Source organism: Aulonocara stuartgranti, assembly GCF_965226115.1.
Source record: "Aulonocara stuartgranti genome assembly, chromosome: 14".
NCBI lineage: Eukaryota > Metazoa > Chordata > Actinopteri > Cichliformes > Cichlidae > Aulonocara > Aulonocara stuartgranti.
In genome coordinates, this window is record NC_138950.1 from 22776639 (window position 1) to 22801797 (window position 25159).

The 25159-nt window shown below is 38.1% G+C and overlaps 1 protein-coding gene and 2 long non-coding RNA genes across 5 annotated transcripts; all 3 read left to right on the forward strand.

Moving 5' to 3' along the window:
* Positions 1–4806: 4806 nt before the first annotated feature.
* LOC309687020 lies at positions 4807–6046 on the forward strand. Its single transcript, XR_014270604.1, has 3 exons — positions 4807–4840; positions 5396–5432; positions 5828–6046. It is a non-coding gene; the product is annotated as an uncharacterized lncRNA (long non-coding RNA).
* Positions 6047–6193: 147 nt separating this feature from the next.
* LOC309687233 lies at positions 6194–8517 on the forward strand. Its single transcript, XR_014270660.1, has 4 exons — positions 6194–6277; positions 6366–7256; positions 7337–7384; positions 7543–8517. It is a non-coding gene; the product is annotated as an uncharacterized lncRNA (long non-coding RNA).
* A 5909-nt stretch (positions 8518–14426) lies between these two features.
* Positions 14427–17997, forward strand: LOC309687076 (uncharacterized protein). Of its 3 annotated transcripts, none has more exons than XM_082501765.1 (9): positions 14427–14473; positions 14974–15014; positions 15382–15424; positions 15743–15973; positions 16191–16296; positions 16410–16513; positions 16616–16981; positions 17055–17102; positions 17215–17997. In XM_082501765.1, exons 1-9 carry the CDS (start codon positions 14470–14472, stop codon positions 17361–17363), a joined length of 1092 nt encoding a protein of 363 aa, XP_082357891.1. In that variant the 5' UTR covers positions 14427–14469; the 3' UTR covers positions 17364–17997. The 3 variants fall into 3 exon arrangements, with proteins under 3 accessions (XP_082357891.1, XP_082357892.1, XP_082357893.1); XM_082501766.1 differs by having other exon boundaries at positions 15743–15823; XM_082501767.1 differs by lacking the exons at positions 16410–16513; positions 17055–17102; positions 17215–17997 and having other exon boundaries at positions 16616–16727.
* The last annotated feature ends 7162 nt before the right edge of the window (positions 17998–25159 follow it).

A 25159-nucleotide genomic window follows, 5' to 3' on the forward strand; every position in this document is an offset into this window, starting at 1 on the left:
ACAGCCACAAACATGAATCAATTTTATTGGAATTCCACGTGAAAGACCAATACAAAGTGGTGTACACGTGAGAAGTGTAAATCCAATCGAGAATCTATGGCAAGATCTGAAAACTGCTGTTCATAAATGCTGTCCATCTAATTTGACTGAGCTGGAGCTGTTTTGCAAAGAAGAATGGGCAAGAATTTCAGTCTGTAGATGTGCAAAGCTGGTAGAGACATACCCTAAAAGACTGGCAGCTGTAATTGCAGCAAAATGTGGTTCTACAAAGTACTGACTGAGGGGGCTGAATAATTACGCACACCCCACTTTTCAGTTATTTATTTGTAAAAAATGTTTGGTATCATGTATGATTTACGTTACACTTCTCACGTGTACACCACTTTGTATTGATCTTTCACGTGGAATTCCAATAAAATTGATTCATGTTTGTGGCTGTAATGTGACAAAATGTGGAAAAGTTCACTTGTTCCTGCCTAACTGGCTTCAGGGGTATTTCAGCAGACACATCTGGGTTACACAAACAAAGTTCAACTGAAGATTAAACTGGCCTTAAAACTTTATTTTTTTTAACATTTATTTTTAAGCTATGTTTTTCCAGACATCTTTTGACGTACTTATTTATGATGTATTTTTACTTTTTTCATGTTGACAACAGGAAATTTCATATTAAAATGAAATTATCTGGCTTCCCCTCTTTCCTGAAAAAACAAATTCCTGTTTCTGTGTAGCTAATGCAAATATGAATACAGAGACTGTATTGTGAGATAACATGAAAGTTGTTTTTTCAGTCGAATAGAATGCAAATGTGTGCTTTTCACTTTTTTAAGAACAGCATGTAAGTTCAACATATCAGGACATAAAAAAATCATTTGATCAGTTTTAAATTAAGTAAATACAGCCTAAGATGATAAACAACACATCAGATATTACTCTGTGTTATTATTTATTCTATGAAAACTAAACCAAAATGCAGAAGAAAACTAGGTACACTAGGTGCACTGTTACTGCTTCCATAGGAAATAACAGAGTAAGAAGCAGCCAGGTTCTGCTAATGCACTTGATTACAGCCAGTGTCTTTTCTGATCATCAGATAATCTTAGGAAACATGTTGTTGCTGCCTGTCAGTCTGTGAATGGTTACAAAACCATTTTATATTTGAAGTCAGTTTTTCTACAGTGAGAAAAGATATTGACACATGGAAAGCAAGACAGCAGCCAATCTCTCTAGGAGTGGACATCCCAAAAATTCATAAAGGAGGCTTAGACTGACCAAACTGCATCTCACCAAACCAAAAGACTTCTGGATCAGACTGCATCATATTACTAAAATGCATCATTGCACTGCATCAAATGCAGTGAGGACTGGGAAAGCCTCCGTTTTCCCAGTCCTCACTGCTACGCGAAAATGCTTTTTTCAAAATTATCCACTTTAGAGAACGTTTTCAAAAAGCTCAGTTTTCCTTGACCACAAAAGGCGTATCAGTGTGGACGGAAGGCCAAAATGGAGAGAAAACGATGCGTTTTCAAACTAAAACGTATCAGTGTGGACATGGCCACAAACTATTTTCATAGCACTCTGTCTTATAGTTCTCAGAGGTAACACCATTTACCACTTGGATGTTAGTACTTTGTACGAGCTAGAGTTGTTAGCCCCAAGCTCCAACCTGCAGGCCCCAGGTGTCTGACCTCTAACCCTTGCTGCAGGCCCCATGTCCATTCAAGGCCCTTGTGCGGTAGCAGTAACAGGAGTAGTAGGAATGGTAGTTGTACTAGTATTGTGCAACACACATGCAAGCAGGCTTCAGAAACTGGCATTCTTCTGACCTGCAAATGGTGAAAACATCCCACATATGCATGTCATACTCGTAATTGAAATTTTGATAAGTAAAATGTCATCATAAAAAGAGTTTAAAGCTCAATTTGGCATAGACACAGACTTTATTAATCACCCAGCAGGGACATTCACAGTTACAGCAGTACATGGGTCAGGAAGAGAAAGTGAATCAGAAATATAATATAAAAATAAACAAATTACAAAAAACGGTGCACAAATTTAAAATTAGCCAAACAATCTATACGAGAGTAATTACTACTAATCTATAAATGACTGTTATATATAACAAATACACTCCATGTCAGTATAAAGCTGAGTGTCATTCCTGATCAGTTGATGCAAGACTTATAAATTAAAGCTGTCTGCAAATAATAAGCAACCTGTTTGTTCAAAAAGTAGCACAAACAAAGAAATGACTCAAAATTTATAACTGGAACTCGGCTGATATTCCAGCAGACAATAATTAAAAGTTTTTTCTGCCTCCATAGATTAAGAATTTTATGTTTAATTATTTAACAAGACCTGTGACTTCAAAGCATGTGCATTCAAATTTCAGAACAGGCTCAACATCGTTGTTGTTTATTGGATTTTACTTTGCTGCTTTACTTTGAGCAGTCTGGTTTTCTTTTTTTCTTTTTTTTGTTTGGTTTTTTTTACATTTTGTCTTGCGAGTGTGCATCAGTTTGATTTCATTAACACAAACTTTGTATGCAGTTTACAACAGAGGTAAAGAGATTTAAACACACCAGAATCAAACAGCTAGGAACAAAACTAAATGTACTAAAGAACAAAATAAAAAAAATCTAACTTGATATTTAAATAGCACAGCAAGAAAGTCAAAACTATGATCTTAGGTAAACTATTCCAGGTTTATGGCATGTCTAAAATCTGTCACAAATAATTCTATTTTCAGTTCAGTTTAATTACATAGTGCCAAATCACAACAACACTTGTCTCAAGGTGTTTGTAATTTAAGCTAAAGAACCTACAATAATACAAACTATTAAAAATAATGACATCCAAAATAGTTTTCCTGTGAAACACAACAGTAGCTTGAAAATGCACATGTGCCCAGTACTAACTACCTTGAAATTGTCCAGGTGTCTTCCTTGCTAACCCTGATAAGAAGAAACCCGAGTAGCCATGGAGGTCAAATCCTGTCAATTCCTCTTTTTAACAGTAGCTCCCCTATTGATCGTGGCACTTATAGTAAACAATACTCAGACTTCTACCTTTAGTATTTTAGAAAAGGTTAGAAAGTGAATGTCCACAATTTAGAATTTAACTGCAGAAAGAAATTTAGCAAGAGCAAAGAAAATTCAAATAGTAAAAATTACAAACATAAAGAATTCACATCACTGCGCATACAGTCACAAATAGATAGAATTTACTTCATGTTTCCTTCAGCAGTTCTACTTCAATTAGATTTGTCTTTAATGTATTTTCACATAAATATTTATTGTTTTAATAAAAAGTTATTTATATTAGTTATCCCAAAAACTCATGATACACTTGCCTTTACAGGGTTAACTAGAGAGTCGCCATGTGTATGTTTATGTAGCTCCTCTCTAGATGTGTAACCACAGTGGCAAATCAACTGTTAGTGATTCATTCAAGTGTCAGACTATATATAAACCACATCCTCGTTCTCCTTCCTTTCATTATCTCATGGAATAAGATTAGTAAACAGTCATCAGAGGAAGGGAGACTTTATTTTAAACAGAGAAAATGTTGACTTGCTACTGCAGTAACCGTGACAGATCAGGTCAATATAAAGTACCTTTATACAGCAAAGATTAAAAGGAAATGAACTGAAAATTATATAGCTACTAACTTTTAAGGAGGAATGCTTCCTTATATGAATTAAAAAAAACACAACTTAAATATAGAGATTACTTTTCTGAATGCAAATTATACTTCGCATGGGATAATGTGGCATAGAGATAAGGTAAATGTGTGCTATCCACCTTACCCAGCTTTATGTCTGCAGTACTGGTAGATAAGCAGGCAAGTGAACCTTTTAAATCACATTTGAAAACATGAAAAATGAGTCATAATGTGAAATCTAAAGCACTAAATTAATTCTACAAGTATACATGCAGGTGGTGGCAGATTAACTAGTGATTCAACAACACTTCCTGTAAACATAATACTAAAAATACAAGCTTTTTCATATTGTGGCTGTGACTCAATATATTGGTTTGCTTGTCATGAAAACTGATAACCACATATTTGTTTCCCATTTGACTGAACACACTTTCTCACTGTAAGGTCTCTGGATCTAGATTTACATACATACTTACATAGGGTAAAAAAGGGAAGTACAACACTGTGAACTAATTCCAGTATGAGTTTCCTGTTATCAGTTTTTAAGGATGACTTGAAACAGCAGCTGAAAAAAACAATAGTAAAATATGCTTGTTTAGATTTGTTGCATACTCTGAGACAATTATAAAGAAATCTGACCCACTATCAAGAAATATTAAAAAACAACAACAACAAAACATGCTGCATAAATGGTTCCAGCCTTTGCTATTTTGTAAACTGTAGCTAAGAAATTGACTTCACTGCAAAGCTGGTATACTATAGGCAGACAGGTATATGGTGTTATATTACAGAAACCATCAGAGCTAAATGTCTACATTTCAGTGGAACCCATTGCAAGCATCATGTAAAGCATACAGTAAACAAATAAGAATGACTGTCTCTCTCAATACAGCATTTATTGAGAGAGTAATAACAGAAGCACCCTTGATTTCATGAAGAAGAGAAACAAGCATAATGTATTGATGTACAGAATTTAGATGGAGGTATTTGGTGGTTAGACTCCAATGGGATGTCTCGGTGGAACGTCACCCCCACAGTGATACAGATTAGATTTAGTTTAATAATCAAATTATGTATCTTCTTTTAAATCAGAGGACGGGCATACAGGATCTCTATAAAACAACATCACATTTCTCTGCCTGCATTTATATCACAACAACTAAAAAATCTTAATGGGGTAAGTACAAGATCTGTCTGAAGAACACAAATATAGAAATTTGGTTATATGTGATTGATCTTTAAAAATAAACTTACTCATTTAGTTTAAAAAGAAAAGGAACATTTGGTTTGGTAGGTCTAAGCAACGTGTTTGATTAGAGGAGCTATTCGTTTTCTATACCAGCTACAGTCTTAAGAGAATTGAATCATTATTACAGTAGTTTATATATGTTTATACAAATAAACTACTGTACTCAAAACTTCTGGCTATGATGATTTTATGATTAATGGACAAACTGTTTCGACATTTGCACTAAGTACTAGAATCCAAGTTATCATTATTAAGTGTTTCTGTATCATGAAAACAAGTGTACAGTATATAATGTGTATCTATTTGTGTATCTATTTGAATGCCTAGATTGTACCCTAACTCTAGTTTTGCACCTTGGATATGTAATTTTCACAGTTACATTAACACTTGGGCAAAGGGTGAAAGTATTTTAACTTTTCTACGTGAATGTGCTGTGTATGTTTTTTTCATAACTTTCCAATATTTTTCTGGTCATGTTTACAGGTCATGGCAAGACTGACCTATCTATCACTGCTGTTGGGTATGTCACTAACTGATTGGTCATAGTTAGAAACCTTAAAACGTTATTTTATCAAAATTACAATTATCAAACCCAATCACTGTAGCAATTCACACAGAAGAAGAACCTATTCTCTGCTCTAGTAAATGCACTATTTTCATTTTAAGAAAACGTTATTTGGTTTTGTTCAATCCCTCTGAAGCTTTAAAATCCATGTTTCTTGTAAAGTTCGTGCTTGTCTATTATTTATTTTATACATTTGTTCCTGCATTTCTTATTTTTGCAAAACAATTTATTTTTTACTGCATATCATTTTCTCTAATTTATTGATAAAATAAAAGGGAAAGGGAAAGCAAAACACCTATGGTAATATATATATACAAGGAAACTAAATACAGTTTTGGTGTGATCAACAGTCCAGATGTTCAGCTGTTCCTCAGAAGATCCAAACATAGATTGCCCTGCTAACTGCATAGTTGACAGTTGGAACTGGACACTTCAATGTTTTCAAACCAGCACAAAGCCTGACACACTAATGGTTGTGGGTCAGACATTGGATCACTGTATGCCTGGGAACAGCTTTAATATGAACAAAACTAGCTGTTTGTCTTTGAAGGTAAACGGAGGTAAGCTCTCCAAACCACATTTTTGTTCTTATCTCTACTAAATGTCCATAGTTTAAAAAAAAACCCCAACATAAAACAAGATGTCTGCATGCTGTGTGTTCTTACATATGGTTTCCAAGGATCCAGCATTAAACCTGACACTGCTCAGAAGTGCAACAGAAGCATATACATTCCAGCTGACAGTAGAAATCATTGTGACAAAAATCTTACTAATGACAGGTGTATTAACTTTACACCAGGGTAAATATGTCTTGCATCCATTCTGCTGTTAATGTAATCTTAAGAATCCTACATAGTGTACATTACAGGTAATTATTTTTTCTTACAGAGAGAAAATATGTATCTCCTTGGGATCTAATGGGAAGGTAAGGATGGAATTTAACTGCACTCAAGAACACCCAGGCAGTATCTGTAATGACACGGATAAGTTTTATTCAACAAAATGAAACCATCTTACTGCGTTTGAAGCAGTTTTTAGAACTTTTTCAACTTAGAGCTTTACCACACACACAAAATAGAAATTACTCTGTAATTAAAAAAAATCACTGCTGACTGTTGTTTATCATTGAAATATGACTCAACATAAGATGTGCCTCCAGGAGAAATGTAGCACTAGACTAGTCAGAAGAAATAAAAGAATAACGTAGAGATGAGACTTTGTACATGCTAAAATAAAATTATAGTCATTGTAAGATGATGTATATTTACCTGCATTGAACCAGATTTTTTTAATTGAATGCCCAATGTAGAAAACTAAAAACAGCTTTGCATTTGCAGCAGTGAGGCAGAAGATTGTTTTGTGTCACCACATCCTAAAATCTGTGTTGCAAAAACCTTAACCTACCCTTTCTGTGTTCAGATCTGCAGTTCCACTCAGTAAACAAAACTTGGATTGATGCATTGGAGCACTGTTGGCAAGACAATTCCTCCTTGGTTGAAATCTACAATGATGCAGTCGGTGTTGAAGTTAAAAATCTGCTGCAAAATAAAACAGAGTCACACACAGGGGTGTGGGTTGGCCTGGAACGATCCATTTTTGGCAAAAATCCTGAATGGAAATGGATTTCAGGGTCAAAGGTTTTATATTCTCAGTGGAACAACAGTTTTCCTGTAAACTCCTTAAACAACCACTGTGGAAAGATCATCTCAGTTAATGAGGCAAAAGAAATCAAGTTGCTGGATGCAAACTGCCATAAAAAACTGCCATTCATCTGTCAACGTAAGCTGCTGTTTTGATTAAGATTAGGTCAGGTATAAGCACCCGAATGTTTTTAAATCTCACCTTTCTGCAATTGCCAGGTCTGAAAAACAACATTTGCTCTACTAAAGCACCTACTCTGAATCCAGGTAAATCTACTGAAACTATTTCTAGTTTGAAAGCAGAAACTTGTAACTTTATGTTCACTTCATGTTCCTTAGAAAGAATGTATGCAAACTAAAAACACAAGTCATTCTGTTATTTGGTTTTTATCATTTTAAATTCACATTTGTGTTTTGGGTCACAGTGCTTTGCATTGACATCGACAAGGATAGTTGCTAATAAATGAATCGAGAACAGGATATACTGCATCTCCCTGGTCACACTGAGATGAAATTCCTGAGGAAACAGATGAATGACCCAACATGTCCAGTGTATAAATACTCTCTTCAAGCTACTGTTGTGTTTCACAGGAAACCTATTTTGGATGTCATTATTTTTAATAGTTTGTATTATTGTAGGTTCTTTAGCTTAAATTACAAACACCTTGAGACAAGTGTTGTTGTGATTTGGCACTATGTAATTAAACTGAACTGAAAATAGAATTATTTGTGACAGATTTTAGACATGCCATGAACCTGGAATAGTTTACCCAAGATCATAGTTTTGACTTTCTTGCTGTGCTATTTAAATATCAAGTTAGATTTTTTTGGTTTGTTCTTTAGTACATTTAGTTTTGTTCCTAGCTGTTTGATTCTGGTGTGTTTAAATCTCTTTACCTCTGTTGTAAACTGCATACAAAGTTTGTGTTAATGAAATCAAACTGATGCAGATTTCTTTAGAAAAATACACACTCGCAAGACAAAATGTAAAAAAAAAGAAAAAAAGAAAGAAAAGAAAACCAGACTGCAGCAAAGTAAAATCCAATTAAAAAAAACAACAACAACAATGTTGGGCCTGTTCCGAAATTTGAATGCACATGCTTTGAAGTCACAGGTCTTGTTAAATAATTAAACATAAAATTCTTAATCTATGGAGGCAGAAAAAACTTTTAATTATTGTCTGCTGGAATATCAGCCGAGTTCCAGTTATAAATTTTGAGTCATTTCTTTGTTTGTGCTACTTTTTGAACAAACTGGTTGCTTATTATTTGCAGACAGCTTTAATGTATAAGTCCTGCATCAACTGATCAGGAATGACACTCATCTTTATACTGACATGGAGTGTATTTGTTATACTGTTATATATATATAACAGTCATTTATAGATTAGTAGTAATTACTCTCGTATAGATTGTTTGGCTAATTTTAAATTTGTGCACCGTTTTTTGTAATTTGTTTATTTTTATATTATATTTCTGATTCACTTTCTCTTCCTGACCCATGTACTGCTGTAACTGTGAATGTCCCTGCTGGGTGATTAATAAAGTCTGTGTCTATGCCAAATTGAGCTTTAAACTCTTTTTATGATGACATTTTACTTATCAAAATTTCAATTACGAGTATGACATGCATATGTGGGATGTTTTCACCATTTGCAGGTCAGAAGAATGCCAGTTTCTGAAGCCTGCTTGCATGTGTGTTGCACAATACTAGTACAACTACCATTCCTACTACTCCTGTTACTGCTACCGCACAAGGGCCTTGAATGGACATGGGGCCTGCAGCAAGGGTTAGAGGTCAGACACCTGGGGCCTGCAGGTTTGAGCTTGGGGCTAACAACTCTAGCTCGTAAATGGTAAAAATGGTAAATGGCCTGTATTTATATAGCGCCTTACTAGTCCCTAAGGACCCCAAAGCGCTTTACATATCCAGTCATCCACCCATTCACACACACATTCACACACTGATGATGGTAAGCTACATTGTAGCCACAGCCACCCTGGGGCGCACTGACAGAGGCGAGGCTGCCGGACACTGGCGCCACCGGGCCCTCTGACCACCTCCAGTAGGCAACGGGTGAAGTGTCTTGCCCAAGGACACAACGACCGAGACTGTCCAAGCCGGGGCTCGAACCGGCAACCTTCCGATTACAAGGCGAACTCCCAACTCTTGAGCCACGATCGCCCCTACAAAGTACTAACATCCAAGTGGTAAATGGTGTTACCTCTGAGAACTATAAGACAGAGTGCTATGAAAATAGTTTGTGGCCATGTCCACACTGATACGTTTTAGTTTGAAAACACATCTTTTTCTCTCCATTTTGGCCTTCCGTCCAAGCCTACCGCAGACATGAGCGAGACAGATAAATATGAAGGCATGCCGGCTCGGACGTCGCCCGGATCAACAAGGTCTGCGTCAGGTGTTGAGGAACCAGGGCACCCTGACGAAAAGTGGGCTACTGGAACAAGAAGGCATCGATGGGCAAGAGACGAAAACAGGGCGTTGTTGGAATGCTACTACGCAAGTAACCCCGGCGGAAGGGGCTACATGAATAGGATGAGGGACCTATGGATTCTTCGATACCCAACATCCACAATGACGGCGAAACAACTAGTAGCTCAGTGTTCCAACATTCGAAAAACCAAAGGCCGGCCGGTCCTGAAACCGAAGGCCGGATGGTCCTGATCCCCAAGGACCCCAAGAAGGGACTACTACCGACCAATAACCTGCCTCAGTACTACATGGAAGCTCCTGTCAGGCATCATATCGGCTAAGATGAACAGGCACATGGGTCAATACATGAGCGGGACACAGAAAGGAATTGGCAAGAATACCAGAGGCGCAAAACACCAGCTACTGGTAGACAGAACAATCAGCCGAGACTGCAAGACCAGACTCACCAACCTGTGCACTGCCTGGATTGATTACAAGAAGGCCTATGACTCAATGCCCCACAGCTGGATACTGGAATGCCTAGAATTGTACAAGATCAATGGGACCCTAAGAGCCTTCAACACTAGAGTGGCGTACAACACTAGAGGCCAACTCCAAGCCCATAGCACAAGTCACCATCAAGTGCGGGATCTACCAAGGAGATGCTCTGTCCCCACTGCTGTTCTGCATAGGCCTGAACCCCCTCAGTACTAGAAGGCAACATTGCAGACATAGAGGACAGTTACAAGTACCTGGGGATCCCGCAGGCGAATGGGAACCATGAAGAGGCCGCTAGAAAAGCTGCAACCACCAAGTACCTGCAGAGGGTCAGGCAAGTCCTGAGGAGTCAGCTGAATGGTAAGAACAAGATCCGGGCCATCAACACGTACGCCCTGCCCGTGATCAGGTACCCTGCTGGGGTAATAGGCTGGCCAAAGGAGGAGATAGAAGCCACTGACATAAAGACAAGAAAGCTCCTTACCATGCATGGAGGGTTTCACCCCAAATCCAGCACCCTGAGGCTGTACGCTAAGCGGAAGGAAGGGGGCCGGGGACTGGTGAGTGTCAGCACCACAGTCCAGGATGAGACAACGAACATCCAAGAATACATTGGGAAGATGGCCCCAACTGACCGAGTGCTCAGTGAATACCTCAGGCAGCAGAAACCCAAGAAAGAGGAGGGAGACGAGGAACCATCATGGAAGGACAGGCCCCTGCACGGTATGTACCACCGGCAGATAGAGGAGGTGGCTGATATCCAGAAATCCTACCAGTGGCTGGACAAAGCTGGACTGAAAGACAACACAGAGGCACTAATGGCAGCACAAGAACAAGCTCTGAGCACAAGATTCATAGAGGCTGGGGTCTATCACACCAGGCAAGACCCCAGGTGCAGGCTGTGTAAAGATGCCCCAGAGACAATCCAGCACATAACAGCAGGGTGCAAGATGCTAGCAGGCAAGGCATACATGGAACGCCATAACCAAGTGGCCGGCATAGTGTACAGGAACATCTGTGCCGAGTATAACCTGGAAGTCCCAAGGTCAAAATGGGAGATGCCCCCAAGGGTGGTGGAGAATGACCGAGCTAAGATCCTGTGGGACTTCCAGATACAGACGGACAAAATGGTGGTGGCTAACCAACCGGACATAGTGGTGGTAGACAAACAGAAGAAGACGGCCGTAGTGATCGATGTAGCGGTTCCGAATGACAGCAATATCAGGAAGAAGGAACACGAGAAGCTGGAGAAATACCAAGGGCTCAGAGAAGAGCTCGAGAGGATGTGGAGGGTGAAGGTAACGGTGGTCCCCGTGGTAATCGGAGCACTAGGTGCGGTGACTCCCAAGCTAGGCGAGTGGCTCCAGCAGATCCCGGGAACAACATCGGAGATCTCTGTCCAGAAGAGCGCAGTCCTGGGAACAGCTAAGATACTGCGCAGGACCCTCAAGCTCCCAGGCCTCTGGTAGAGGACCCGAGCTTGAAGAATAAACCGCCCGCAGGGGCGTGCTGGGTGTTTATATAGATATATATAGATATCGATCGATCGATACACACATATACACACACACACACAAATCAAAAAAATAAAATAAAATACATGACTCAACCTTCACTTTCTGTTTAAAGATACAGCCCATTATAACCGGCAGTAATAATGGTCTTATACATAAAGTACTGCATATTTCACATGTGAAATAAGTAAAAAAAAACAAAAAAAAAACATGATGGGTTTTTTCCACATGTACATCTACACATTTACATAGATGTTCAAAAAAATTGGCCAGTGGTGTTTCCTGCTGCAAATCATGTGATTAAATCATATGATTAACCCTCTGCTGTAGAAAAGTAGATGTAGATGTTAGCCCAGTGCATCTTAAATGCACACTTTCTGAAAGTGGACCTTTGCACTGTAAACAATACAAGGTCATATTAACACACTGCTTGTAAATAGACACAGAAAAACTGGCAACCAAAAGATTTGCATGGCCTACAAGTCATGCAAAACTAAGATGTCGCTTTCATCCTGTTCCTGTAAAAAAGAAACATCCACCCTTTTTGCTCTGTGGGTGGAGTTGCAATCTTGCATATTGGTGTCAAGTCAGTCAAGTTTTTGTCAGTCCAGTCAGTCCCCATGTTTATTGCTAATAGCAGAACCTCTCGTGTCGCATTAAGTTTCTACTGCCAGTAATATGACGACATTTCAAAAAGAACATTTTATTTACCTTCCCCCTTTTTTTCTGAAACAAAACTTCTTTTGCTCCACCTTTTTGTTCCAGAAACACCTAAATAAAAATTAAAAAAATCTCTATCATAGTCAGGCAGAGCTAAATCCTAATGCTTGCGAGTTACCATAGGCAACCACGCTGTGTTTTGTTAACCCCCTCTACAGGTACCCTCTTGTGATGTGTGCCACTTCCTGTATGATTTTGTGCTACGCCCAGTACATGTTGTGTGCATGTGAGGTGTTGCCTTTCCGTTTTGTCCAGCAGTCCACTTGCATACCTCAGTGCTTGTCTTCCTCCCCCTTTTGTGGTGGTCTGGACACTTTCTCAGTTCTCCACCTCAACATAGTCGTTTGTCTCCCCGGATTCCTTAACCCAATTTGATTTCCCACACTAAAACAACAGCATTCCTCTGTGTCTTCACCTGCTCCTTCTTTCACTGTGGTCTCTTCTTCCCCAGCAGTCCAGTGGCAGTTCTTCGTTTCAGCTTTGTCCTGTGTATTCTCCCACTGTCTCTTTCATTGCCATTTTGCTCCAAACATGGCAAATGTCAAACTCAGACAGTCTCCTTAAAAGTCCTTCACCCATAGTGAAGTTGCAGCTTGCTGGAACCGCATCTCTCCTTCCATCCAGTCGTGATGATGGATGTTCTGTTTCTCTCTCTGATGTCGTTTGCCCATAGCGCTGCTGGATCTCTCCGCTCAGGACTCTGCTGTTGTCTCTTGGACTTCTGTCCACTGTTAATGTTCATGGCTGTGCTTCTGGAACTGCACTCCATGTCTTCAAGAAGAGATTAGCTTCCTTGGAGCTTGCTTTTTCAGGATGAGGAAGGGAAGCTGCAAAACAATTCAGCCAAAACTCGAGCTGGGTGTTTCTAATGATGTTAACCTATAATCTTCTTCCTACTGCTTCTCATGGAGAATTGATCCAGGTCCATTTCCCCACCTGCAAGTGACACACTGAGACAACTTGATCATTCACTGTCCTGGTCCAGTCTGTGGACTCCCCGTGTTTATGTTTAAGCTTATTACCATTCTGTGGTTTTGTTTATTTTGGGTTGTTTGTGATTATCACTGGTTTTTTGTGTCCTCTGTGCCCTCCTGTTCCACGTTTCAGGTTCCTATGTTCCGTCTCCCCAGTCTGTGTTAAGTTTGCGCGTGTAAAGTTCAGTCGGTGTTTCCTGTTTTATTTTGAAGGTCCGTGCCTCTTTTCAGTGTTTCACTTCCCCTTGTGTCGTAATGTCCAATTAATTCCAGCCGTGTCTCTCTCCTGTCTTAAAAGCCCTGAAAGTAAGATTTTAGTGGTTCTTGACCCTCTTCGTATTATTATTACTTACTTTCATCAACCACACTCCTATTCAGTTTTTTCTTTTGTGTCCACTAAGGGCAGATGGTGACCTGCAGTATCACCCGCTCCCCAGTTGGAGACAATTCCCCTCTCACAATTCCACACTCTTTTTTTGTTTTGTTTTCATTAGTTTTTCTTTTTCATTTTTCCCGTTTTTTTTACCCCGTTGTTTTACACACACACACATCAACCTCTTAATTTACTTCTCCAACCTCTCTTTTCCTTTCTCCCCAACTGCTCTCATCTAGTTCTTGATTAAATACTCCATCCATACTTGATCACCTTTAAATCTCAGTTAATTTTATTTATTTATTATTACCTTATCACTAATCCACTGTTTATTTTATTATTTATTTTATTACTATTATTGTTTCACCAATAATCCCCTGTAATCCACTCTGTCTCCCCTTTTGCCCCTCAAAGGAACACACACACACACACACCTACACACCTTTCCTTTGTCCTCAAAGGAGCACCCCCACACACACCTTTTCTCCTTCAAATTCAGCCACACGCTACTCTCTGCACATGTCCACAATCACACACAGAGGCCAAAAGGTGATTGGATGTAACAATAACATTTAATCAACTGGATTAACTGTTTCTTGTAGATTTTCCAAGTGCTATGATCCCATCATTTAAGCCTTTATTACTTTTTCTTATTTTGCTAGCTTTTAAAAAATTATTCACATTGCATATCTGTAGTGTGTTCTCGATGTTTTGGTGGGTGTGTTTCTGTAGTCAAATAAGGGATGAGGTAAATCCATAAAGCTCCATAAAGTGACTCCCATGCACATCCCAGCTTTCATTTCTATCAGATTTTACAGACTGACAGCAAGTCCTCACTGAATGGGTAAGTTCAAGACAGATGCGATAAGCAGTCTTTAGCACAGAATGATTATGTATGAAGTAAATTCTCAAGATTTACTTTGTGTAATTGAAATTATTCAATGTCACAAATGAAGACAAACGAATTAAACTTGTGAAAACTTGGTAGATATTTACATAAGAAATCTATAAATCAATATCCTTCAACTTGGGCAATGTGTTTGGTATCATAAACAGGCAAATAGAGAACAACTTGAAGTCTTTAAAAAAAACTGAATCATTATTGTAGTAGTCTAGGTATGTCTCAAAAGTATTCAAGCCATGTTAGACAAGCTGCAAAGAAATGAGGTAATTGAGCCATTTTATTAAGGATCACTTCTCAGATCAAGTAAGAGAAAATGACTTTCCTCTGAGTTGATTTCCAGACGTTTGTCTGTATTTCGGGCAGCATGTTGATGTGATGTTTAGCACTGTCACCTTTCAGCAATAACTAAGAAATCTCTGTGTTCTTTCCGGGTACTCTAGATTCCTCACACAGTCCAAAGACATGCATGATTATTCGGCTGGTGAGTCTGTGTTAATCCTGAACAGACTGGCGACCTGTGCAGCATGTGGCCTGCCTCTCACCCTATGAGGGGTGTGATAGGCTCCTGACCTTGAATTAGATTATCAGAATAACATTGTTTAATGGATGGGTGGATATCTGTATATTAGTAGGTGTACAGTATAGATGATTCTGTCTGCTGGCAGTATACATCAGTACTGCCAAAGTACCATGATACAAATAATGTGATTATTAACTTTGAATATATACACTTTAATATTACTGAAGGTGTGTTAGTCTGTAAGTGCTTATCATATGTTTGCGGTCTTCTTATCTGGTGTTATGTAAAATTTTTGTCCTAAACTTTCTCAGTTTTCCCTCCTTTTCAGTTGCCAGCCATGGCCCTGACAATTCTTCCGTCACAGCTTTTAGGTATGTTTTTAACTGATTTATCATTGCTAGAAATCTTAAGAGTTTGTCTAAATTATAAAATAAATACCTTTCTTGTCACCATTGATATTGATGTTACTTCCTACCCAAAACATGGAATTGACTTACTTTAGTTTGTGGTCCTCATTGTATGTAAAAACACATTTAAAAGTTTGTAATGCTGTGTAAATTAGCGATTTTATTCATATCTGCATATTTCCTCAGCATTTTAATTTATTTATTTACTTTAAAATGAATTATAATACATACATAAATAAATGCAAAATCCAGACGTAATCTTGTGATGTTTTTTTGTTACAGCAACAACTCTACCAGTCTTTGCTCAAGGTTCCAGTACAGAGTGCAAAGGCAAACATAAAAAAATAGAACGTTTAACAGCTGGTAATTATACTTGGAACATTGACGATGTTACACTGGAAATCATGTCTGAAGCATTGGATCAGTGTATGCTAAATAGCTCTGAGATGTGCCTTGATATTAAATACAAAAACAATAAATGTGTCCATTTGTGTCTGAAGAAGGAGGGAGATGGTAAGTACTTCAAACCAGAACAGTCTGTTATTTTCTCTACAAAATAATTTGCCTTCGTGTAAGATATTAAGCGAGATATGCGAACTGTTCACATAACACATAATATATATTTACATTAGGAAAAGTATCCAGTGAGTGTGGGAAACAGAGGAATGTTTAAAGATTTTAAATACATCTATACTTTAACTGGTTGATTTTTACATTTTGTTTGTATCAGGAAGCATTAACCTGGCTTGTGATGCTAAACATAACTGCGAGAGAAGCTCCAGCTCCAAACCAGTGCAAATCTTTGTCAACAACCAGTTTATCAACACTGCACAACAGTAAATATGTCTTAGTTGTACTCAGTTATTAAACATTGCTGCAGTATTATTTTTAAGAATTGCTTGTGATGCATGCTTTTTCATCACCAGCTGTACATTTTTTTCTTCCACAGAAAAATCTGTTTGCCATTCTCAACTCCACAGAATAATAAAAAAGTACAGATTAAATTTAAATGTGCTCAAAACAATGTTAGTCTATGTGCTGATAATGATAACAGTAAGTTTTATTTAACACAATAAATGCTCAGGCTGCTTTAAGAAAGAAAATATGAAATCTTATGTGTATGTAAAATATATGATTTTGCATTTTTGTGTCCAGGTACAAATTTGAATCTCTACCAGGAAGCAAAAAGTTGGATTGATGCGATGGAGCACTGCCAGAGAGGGGATTCCTCTGTAGTTGAAATTACCAACCAGACAGATAATGATAAATTAAAGGGTCTGTGGAAATATACAAAAGACTTAAAGAATGGGGTGTGGATTGGCCTAGAACGGTCAATTTTTGGCAAGAATCCTGAGTGGAAGTGGATTTCAGGGTCTAAAGTAGAGTATAATCAGTGGAAAAACAGCTATTCTCTCAACTCCTTAAACTACAACTGTGGAAAGATAATCTTGGTTAATGAGACAAAAGAAATCAAGTGGATGAATGACAACTGTCACGCCAAATTGCCTTTCATCTGTAAAAGTAAGTTGCTCTTCATTTTGCAGTTAGACACAAGAAGCAGATTGGTATTATTATTTTTTCTCTTCTTTTCCAGGTTCGAATGAAATACCCTGCCATAATCATGTGACTACACTGCATGCAGGTATATTAACTGAAAGTTTAAATGTTTGCAGTTTGGAAGCACAATTTTCCTCCTCATTTTGTTTTGCATTCTTTTAATCTATATAAGGATTGTTTTATATTTTGGGCTACAGAGATTTGCATGGACCATGATATACACCACAGCTCCCCCGAGAATGATTGCAGAGAATGTCTCAATATCCCCACAGTTGGGGTGAGAGTGGATGCCAGGGGTACATGGAGGTCTGGGACCCTCTGTGTTGGCCGCTGCCCCTATAAATAATAAAATACCAAAGATCTCTTGTGATTGTGGAAAACATGAGACAGCTGGAGAATTGCATACATATAGAATATACATATTGTATAATGCTGTTTAATGTTTAGAGAAAAATTAATAAGAGGGTCAATATATAGAAATGCTGAATTTTTCAATGGTGTTTGCATGTAAAAGGTAAATCTTTTTTGAACGTAATTTTTGTTGTATGACATAATATATATTTAGTTAAAAATAAGTAAATGAATACATGTTTGATATTTATAATTTATTTGTTTTTCTGTCAAACTGAAAAACTTTAATCTTTCCATGTTGTATGTATTCAACTGAATTTTTCTACTTAAAACATTAAAAGAAGTTCCACAATAACGGAAAGAAATAGTGATTGTGTGCTCTGTGGACTGTGATGCCGTCAGACGCTGAGGTCATGGCACTCCAATTCCCGGCATCCAAGACTATAGAATATAGAATATGGAAAGAGCCTGAGCTGGTGCTTGATTTTTTGTACATAACGTTTGTGCTATCTGTATGTATATGTACACTGCATGGATATCTTTCTGCAATCCTTCCTGACTGATGAATTGTAAAATATTATTCTGTAATTGAATAAACATCTATTATCAACAATTATTTTTTATTATTAGGTGAAAAATACAAGTGGCAGAGGAATTTTTTTGAACCATTTTTTTCCGAAAAGAAACAATACACTACTGAAAACACATAAAACTGTATTACTGGAAAATTGTGCATAAAGTATGAGTAAAAATGATCTAAGGAGCTTGGAAAGAAAGCGACTGGACTAAGTTTCTTGAAGATGTTTCACCTCTCATCCAAGAAGCTTCTTCAGTTCATGAGTGAAAGAGAAAAAACTATTTATGCAGAGAAATGTTTAGCATCAGCGTTAAAGTAATTAATATTACTGCTAAATAGGTTTAAGATTGACTCATTTTAAGCACTTACAATACAGCTACAATACTAAATTACTAAAGCTAGGTTTATTTTCTAATGCTAGCTCTGTTTCCATAAGATTCATAGAGATGTGCAAGCAGACCAACGGCAGCTTGCATCACACACTGTATTCATCCAAAATGCACATGTGCAAATCACCAAAAAGAAGCTGCTGGACTCTTGACCAGCAACAGTCAGTGTTAACAAAAGACAAATCCTCAGAGACAGAAAAAAAGTTATGTGAGTTTGAAATGACAGCTTTCAGCATAGCTGGACTGGCCATCGGCCTGCCCGGTGGGCCGATGGTGATTTTTTGTTTTTTATGGGCTGATGGTTTTTGTTTGTTTGTTGTTGTTTTTTCGTAATGGTATAAACACTGAAAGCTGGTGGATTGGCCAGATGCTGGGGGATGTGTATAACTCGTTTGGTGGTGGCTATTGCGGAGCTTCCACAGATTCCGTAACATTAGCAAGGTACCGTCCCTACACACTGCTCCCCGGGCGCCTGCTTAGTGGGCTGCCCACTGCTTCACTGAGTGAATGGGTCAAATGCAGAGAAAAACAAGTAATTTCCCCATGGGGATCAATAAAGTATCCATTATTATTATTATTATTATTATTATTATTAGGTGAGAAGTTATGACCTGCAGTCTATTTGGGTCAGATATAAACCAAGTTTAGGTGAAGTTTATTTTCGTTATGCTGAGTTTTTACAATCAGTTACAATAACTCTAACTGCGTACTAGGTAGCATGATGGAGTTTCTATACTGCTGGGTGGGTGCTTTGATGTTACTGATAGTGTTGTGCCAAAAAGTGATTGTCTGCCAGAAAGTGATTGCCGTCCGCGGGAGCGCGCGCGGCCGCTTAAAGCTGCAGCGCCCGGATTACTTGCGTTGACAGCTACTTCCGTGCAACTGATATAATGTGGGAAAAAGCCCAAACACATTTATGCCTTTGTTGTTAGTCAAATGTATGCATTTATGGAACTTTAACGTTTCTTGTAACCGAATTATGACGCTTGTCAGAAGGTTGCTTTCAGTGTGTAGCGCAGTCACGAATGACATGCATCACGAATGGCATGCATCACGATGGAATAATTAATACCTACAGGTTTAGTATATCTACTCGCGTTGTTCATATTTTTTTTTATATAAGACTGTCGAATAGTAGTTAAAACAATAAAGACCTATTGTGCCAGTATCACCATGACTCTTTCTTGTTTGTTCAGAATAACGGCTGAGAACATGCCATTTTAGGGCTACCAAAAATGATTGTGGTCTATAACTTGTGACTGAAACAATATTTCTGCTTCAAACTTGTTGGGTATCATCCAGAAGGGCTACATGTTCCATATTATCCCAAACAGTCCATTAGAACTGCTGAATAACTTGAACATGAACAATAAAACTGATAATATGCCATTTTCAAGCTGCCAAAAAGGGATTGTGCACTATAACTTGGCAGAATCGTCTTGTATTCACAGAAAATATTATGCGTTTGGTATTGAGCTGAAAAGGAACGTGATTTGTCCCGTACTTCAGCTACAATGAAAAAGACACAAAGCTTGATTTATTCTGTCTTTATGCTGCACAGCTGCATCTTCTTCTCTCATTCTCTCCCCCCTCTCCTGTTGTTATTTCAATCATGAAACTGATCAATGATCAGCTGATCAGCTTTTCTGTTCCAGGTCCCCTCTCTCTTATTATTTTTATCGCCCACTTTGCACCAGAAAGAAGAAAGCAGCAGAGGTCGCATTAACAACAGCAGCACGTTTAAGCTTGATCAGCTGTTGTTAGAATTTATTTAATATTACTGTCTACTATCAGCTGATGTTTGCTGGAGCCACAGCTGTAAAAGCTGCTGGTCATGATATCGGTTTGTATATCTGGTGAGAGGGAAACATGAAGATGAAACCAGGAGATGTCCTTACTGAATCATCAGCTGAACTGGTGATGGAGAAACAAGTTTACCTTTTAGGTGACATGAATAAGTTGAAGGGAAGTTATGAACTGTTTCTGAGAGACAAATAACACCAGGATCCTTTTTTACATAGCTGACAGCAGGTCTAGAAAAGTTTTGCCAGGGGGCCAGGTAGGGCATTAACAGGGAAAAGGGGGCACAAAAAATACTTTTCTTTCTTATTCTCATTTAAAATATCTCGCTTTTAACAAATAATTATCTGAATCTTACAACAAACGTTTTCATCTGATGTAAAATGTATAGAAATCCATTATTGTACATAGTAATTTTTTCAGGGTCCCATCATAATTTCTTCAGAAATAAGTACTGTATATGATGCCAGTATTTTCCCACATTTTCTAGATTCTGTACCAGTACTGTGTGTAAAATTTCTCACCTGTCTTTCTGTCACCTTTCACTTTTTAAAGGTTGCCATGTTTAAAAAAAATATTTTGTCCTGCCATGCTGTTTATTGATGTGGTAAATGAATAGTTTATGAAAATATATCTAAATCTGTCATCAGTAATCAGTAATGATCATGTCTCACCTCTAGTCTTCTCTGTCTTAATTTCAGGTTTCCACCATGTGTTGTAGATAGTTCAGGAGATTAACTGACCAAGCAGTTTTTGGGTTTCTGTATGTTTAGAATACCAGCATAGGGAGGATGGTGTTTATGTATCAATATAACAAACTTTAAGTTTATTAGATTTATACATATATACCAACATGACAGTTTATATCACTGTGACAACAGCGTTTGTTTTCATTCAAAGGCTTTATGGTTTTTCCTATAATACCATGGTGGGCCGGTCTCTAGTCAAAATGCCCGGGCTGATTTTTTGTCCAAGTCCAGCCCTGTATGCACATTCCAGCTTTCTCACTCCTAGAGAGATTGGCTGCGGTCTTGCTTTCCACATGTCAATATTTTTTTCTCACGGTAGAAAAACTGACTTCAAATTGTTTGAAAATGGTTTTATAACCATTCACAGACTGACAAGCAGCAACAACATGTTCCCTAAGATCATCTGATGATCAGAAAAGAAACTGGCTGTAATCAAGTGCATTAAATAGCAGAACCTGGCTGCTTCTTACTCTGTTAATTCCTATGGAGGCAGTAACAGTGCACCTAGTGTACCTAGTTTTCTTCTGCATTTTGGTTTAGTTTTTATAAAATAAATAATAACACAGAGTAATATCCCATATGTTGTTTATCATTTTAGGCTGTATTTACTTAGTTTAAAACTGATCAGATGATTTATTATGTCCTGATATGTTGAACTTGCATGCTATTCTTAAAAAAGTGAAAAGCACATATTTGCATTCTATTCGACTGAAAAAACAACTTTCATGTTATCTCACAATACAGTCTCTGTATTCATATTTGCATTAGCTACACAGACACAGGAATTTGTTTTTTTCAGGAAAGAGGGGAAGCCAGATAATTTAATTTTAATATGAAATTTCCTGTTGTCAACATAAAAAAAAAATAGTACGTCAAAAAGATGTCTGGAAAAACATAGCTTAAAAATAAATGTTAAAAAAATAAAGTTTTAAGGCCAGTTTAACCTTCAGCCTCAAATTAAACCTCCATTTCATTTGAAGTTGTTGAACTTTGTGTAACCCAGATGTGTCTGCTGAAATACCCCTTAAGCCAGTTAGGCAGGAACTAGTGACATCTCAGAGGGCTGATACTTTTTTAACCAAATGATTTAAAGCTGTTAAGCCTAAAAAAAAACAAACCCTGGGTGTTATTTTTGACTCTGAGCTTGGTTTTATCCCACATATTAAACATGTAACCAAAATTGGATTTTATCATCTAAAACATATAGCCAGAGTCCCTCCTATTCTCTCTCGGGCCAACACGGAGATGTTGATGCATGCTTTTACCAGTCGCATTGATTACTGTAATGCCCTGCTCTTTGGTCTCCCCAAAATGAATATTTCAACTTTACAACTTTTACAAAACTCTGCAGCTCGTGTGCTGACGAAGACCAGAGGGCGGGCCCACATTACACCGGTTTTTAGAATCGCTGCATTGGCTCCCCGTGTGTTTCAGGATCGATTTTAAAGTTCTTTTATTGGTTTTTAAATGTCTTAATGGTCTTGGGCCTTCTTATCTCTCACATTTGCTTTTACCATATGAACCCTCGCGGACCTTGAGGTCCTCTGGTACTGGCCTTTTGATTGTTCCTAAAGTCAGGACACATACTCACGGAGAGGCAGCTTTTCAGTGGTATGGTCCTCATCTGTGGAACAGCCTGCCGGAGGAGCTCAGGGCCGCAGAGAACGTACATGTTTTTAAGAACAGGCTCAAGACCCACCTTTTTAATTTAGCTTTCACCTAACGTTTATTTATTTTATGCTTATTTATTCTATCCTGTTCTATTTATATTATTAATTTAGGTTTTACCTAATATTTATTGATTTTATTCTTATTCATTTTTTATCTTCTTACTCTATTTGTATTTATATTGTATCCCATTCTTATTTATTTTATCTTTTTATCCTGTATATATCCTTATTGGGTCATATCTCCAGTGTTTCCTCGGAGGGGGCTCTCTGCACCGGGGCTGTGATCGACCATGTCTGCTGGGGCTCTGTGGGTCTTCTCAGCCTGGCTGGGGGGCTTCTCTGCCTCCCTCCTGCTGTGTGCCCAGCATGGAGGCTGTGGTCTGTGACCGGCTCCCGGTGCAGACGGCTCCCTGTGATAGAGTTTCCTCACCTGGCTCATGTGTCCCCAGCCCAATTTTAGTCTTTAAGTGTGTGTGTGTGTGTGTGTGGGGGGGGGGGGGGATATGTGTGTGTGTATCCATGATCGTTCATGTTAATGAGAGTGTGGGGAGTGAGTTGGAGGGTGGGGTGGGCTGCTTTTAACCTTGTAAAGCACGTTGTGCTACAGTTTTGTATGAAAACTGCTTTATAAATAAAGATTGATTGATTGATTGATTAATCAAAGAGCAGGTTTGACACCTGTGGCTGTGACGTTGGGGGTCAGTCCTGCAGCAGGAAGCACTATGTACATGTTTCCATGTCTTACGCTGGGATCTCGCAAGTTTGTTCTTTCTTCATGTCAACATGTCAAAAAGTACATCCATTATAAGAAGAGTCAGATAAACCATGGCCCTCATTTACTTCCATGTGTGTGGAAATGTTTTTACCAGCAAAGAAACAAAAACATGCAAAAACACAAACACAGTGCCTAATCTCTCTGGCTGTCCACAAAACAGGAGCAAACTCACATAAGTAAAATTGGCAAAGAACTATGCTAATCTTCCACTAACATATGCAAGTCTGACCACAGTGTGACAGATTCCACAGGTTTTATGTTTCACTTTCCAAGATGACGTCAAGTTCACACTGACCAGCAATAATCCTGCAACCACAAAACACAGAGCCCAGTGTTGCTGCTGGAGCTAGATATGCATGTACACAAATGAGCAGCTGTTCAGGTGTGGCAAACAAGGAATACAGAGAGAGCAGCTCTCTTTCATGAAGAGGCCAAAAGGTGACTGGACGTAACAATAACATTTAATCAACAGGATTAACCGTTTCTGGTAGATTTTTCATATGCTGTGTTAGGTTGAACCAGATGGATAGATAGTACTTACATTAATAATGATCCATGTCACATCATACATTTGTATTCCCTCATTTAAGCCTTTATTACTTTTTCTTATTTTGTTACATTTTAAAAATTTTGTTCGCATTGTATATCCGCAGTGTGTTTAGGCAGGTTTGTTTCTGTAGTTAAATAAGGGATGAAGTAAACAGTTCTATAAAGTGACTCCCATGCACATTCCAGCTTTCTATCAGATTTTGCAGACTGACAGCAAGTCCTCACTGACTGGTTAAGTCCAAGGCAGATACAATGAGCAGTCATTACCACAGAATGATTATGTATGCAGTAAATTCTCAAGATTTACTTTGTATAATTGAAATTATACAATATAGCAAAAGAGGAAAAATTAAATTTGCAACTCAATTATTGTGATAGTACTCTAGGTATGTCTCAAAAGTATTCAAACCACATTAGACAAGCTGCAAAGAGATGAGGTACCTGAGCTGTTTTATTAAGGATCACTTTTCAGTTCAAGCAAGAGAAACTGAATCCTCATCTGGACTTTCCTGTGAGTTGATTTCCAGACGTTTGTCTGTATTTCAGGAAGCATGTTCATGTGATGTTTAGCACTGTCACCTCACAGCAATAAATAAGAAATTTGCATGTTGTTTCCGGGTACTCCAGCTTCCTCACACAGAATATTTGGTCAGCTGGTGACTGGTGTGAACTGATAAGTCCCACTTAAGCTCTGTGCACTTTAACACATAATCCTTTTACTACTGTAAATATATGTTAAGTGAGTGTGAGAAACAGACACATTTAAAGAATTTAAATGTATCTACACTGTAACTTGTTGATTTTTACATTTTGTTTACATACATCAGGAAGTATTACCCTGACTTGTGAAGGTAAAGACAACTGCGAGGGGAGCTCCACCTCCAAACCATTGCAAGTCTTTGTCAACAACCAGTTTATCAATGTTGCACAACAGTAAATATGTCTTAGTTGTACTCCGTTATTAAACATCGCAGCGGTATTTTTTAAAGAATTGCTTGTGATGCATGCTTTTTCATCACCAGCTGTACATTTTTTCTTACACGGAAAAATCTGTTTGCCGTCCTCAACTCCACAGAATAATTAAAAAGCACTCATTAAATTTAAATGTGTTCAAAACACTGTTAGTGTACTGCTGATGAGTTGGGATGCTTGGGTGTTCCTGAACGTCCTATCAGGATGAACATCCAAATAACTTTTTCATACATGCATTTTTTCAAACTGATAATCACAGTTTGCAGTTGTTTAGTTTATCCAAATCTAAAATTCTCCTTCCTAAATCTTC

What these genes read in the sequence shown, in the direction of transcription:
- LOC309687076 (XM_082501765.1), top strand. An exon ending in TCTGAAGAAGGAGGGAGATG is followed by an intron (nt 15,974 to 16,190) that starts GTAAGTACTTCA and finishes TGTTTGTATCAG; the next exon opens with GAAGCATTAACCTGGCTTGT. An exon ending in ATTGCCTTTCATCTGTAAAA is followed by an intron (nt 16,982 to 17,054) that starts GTAAGTTGCTCT and finishes CTTCTTTTCCAG; the next exon opens with GTTCGAATGAAATACCCTGC.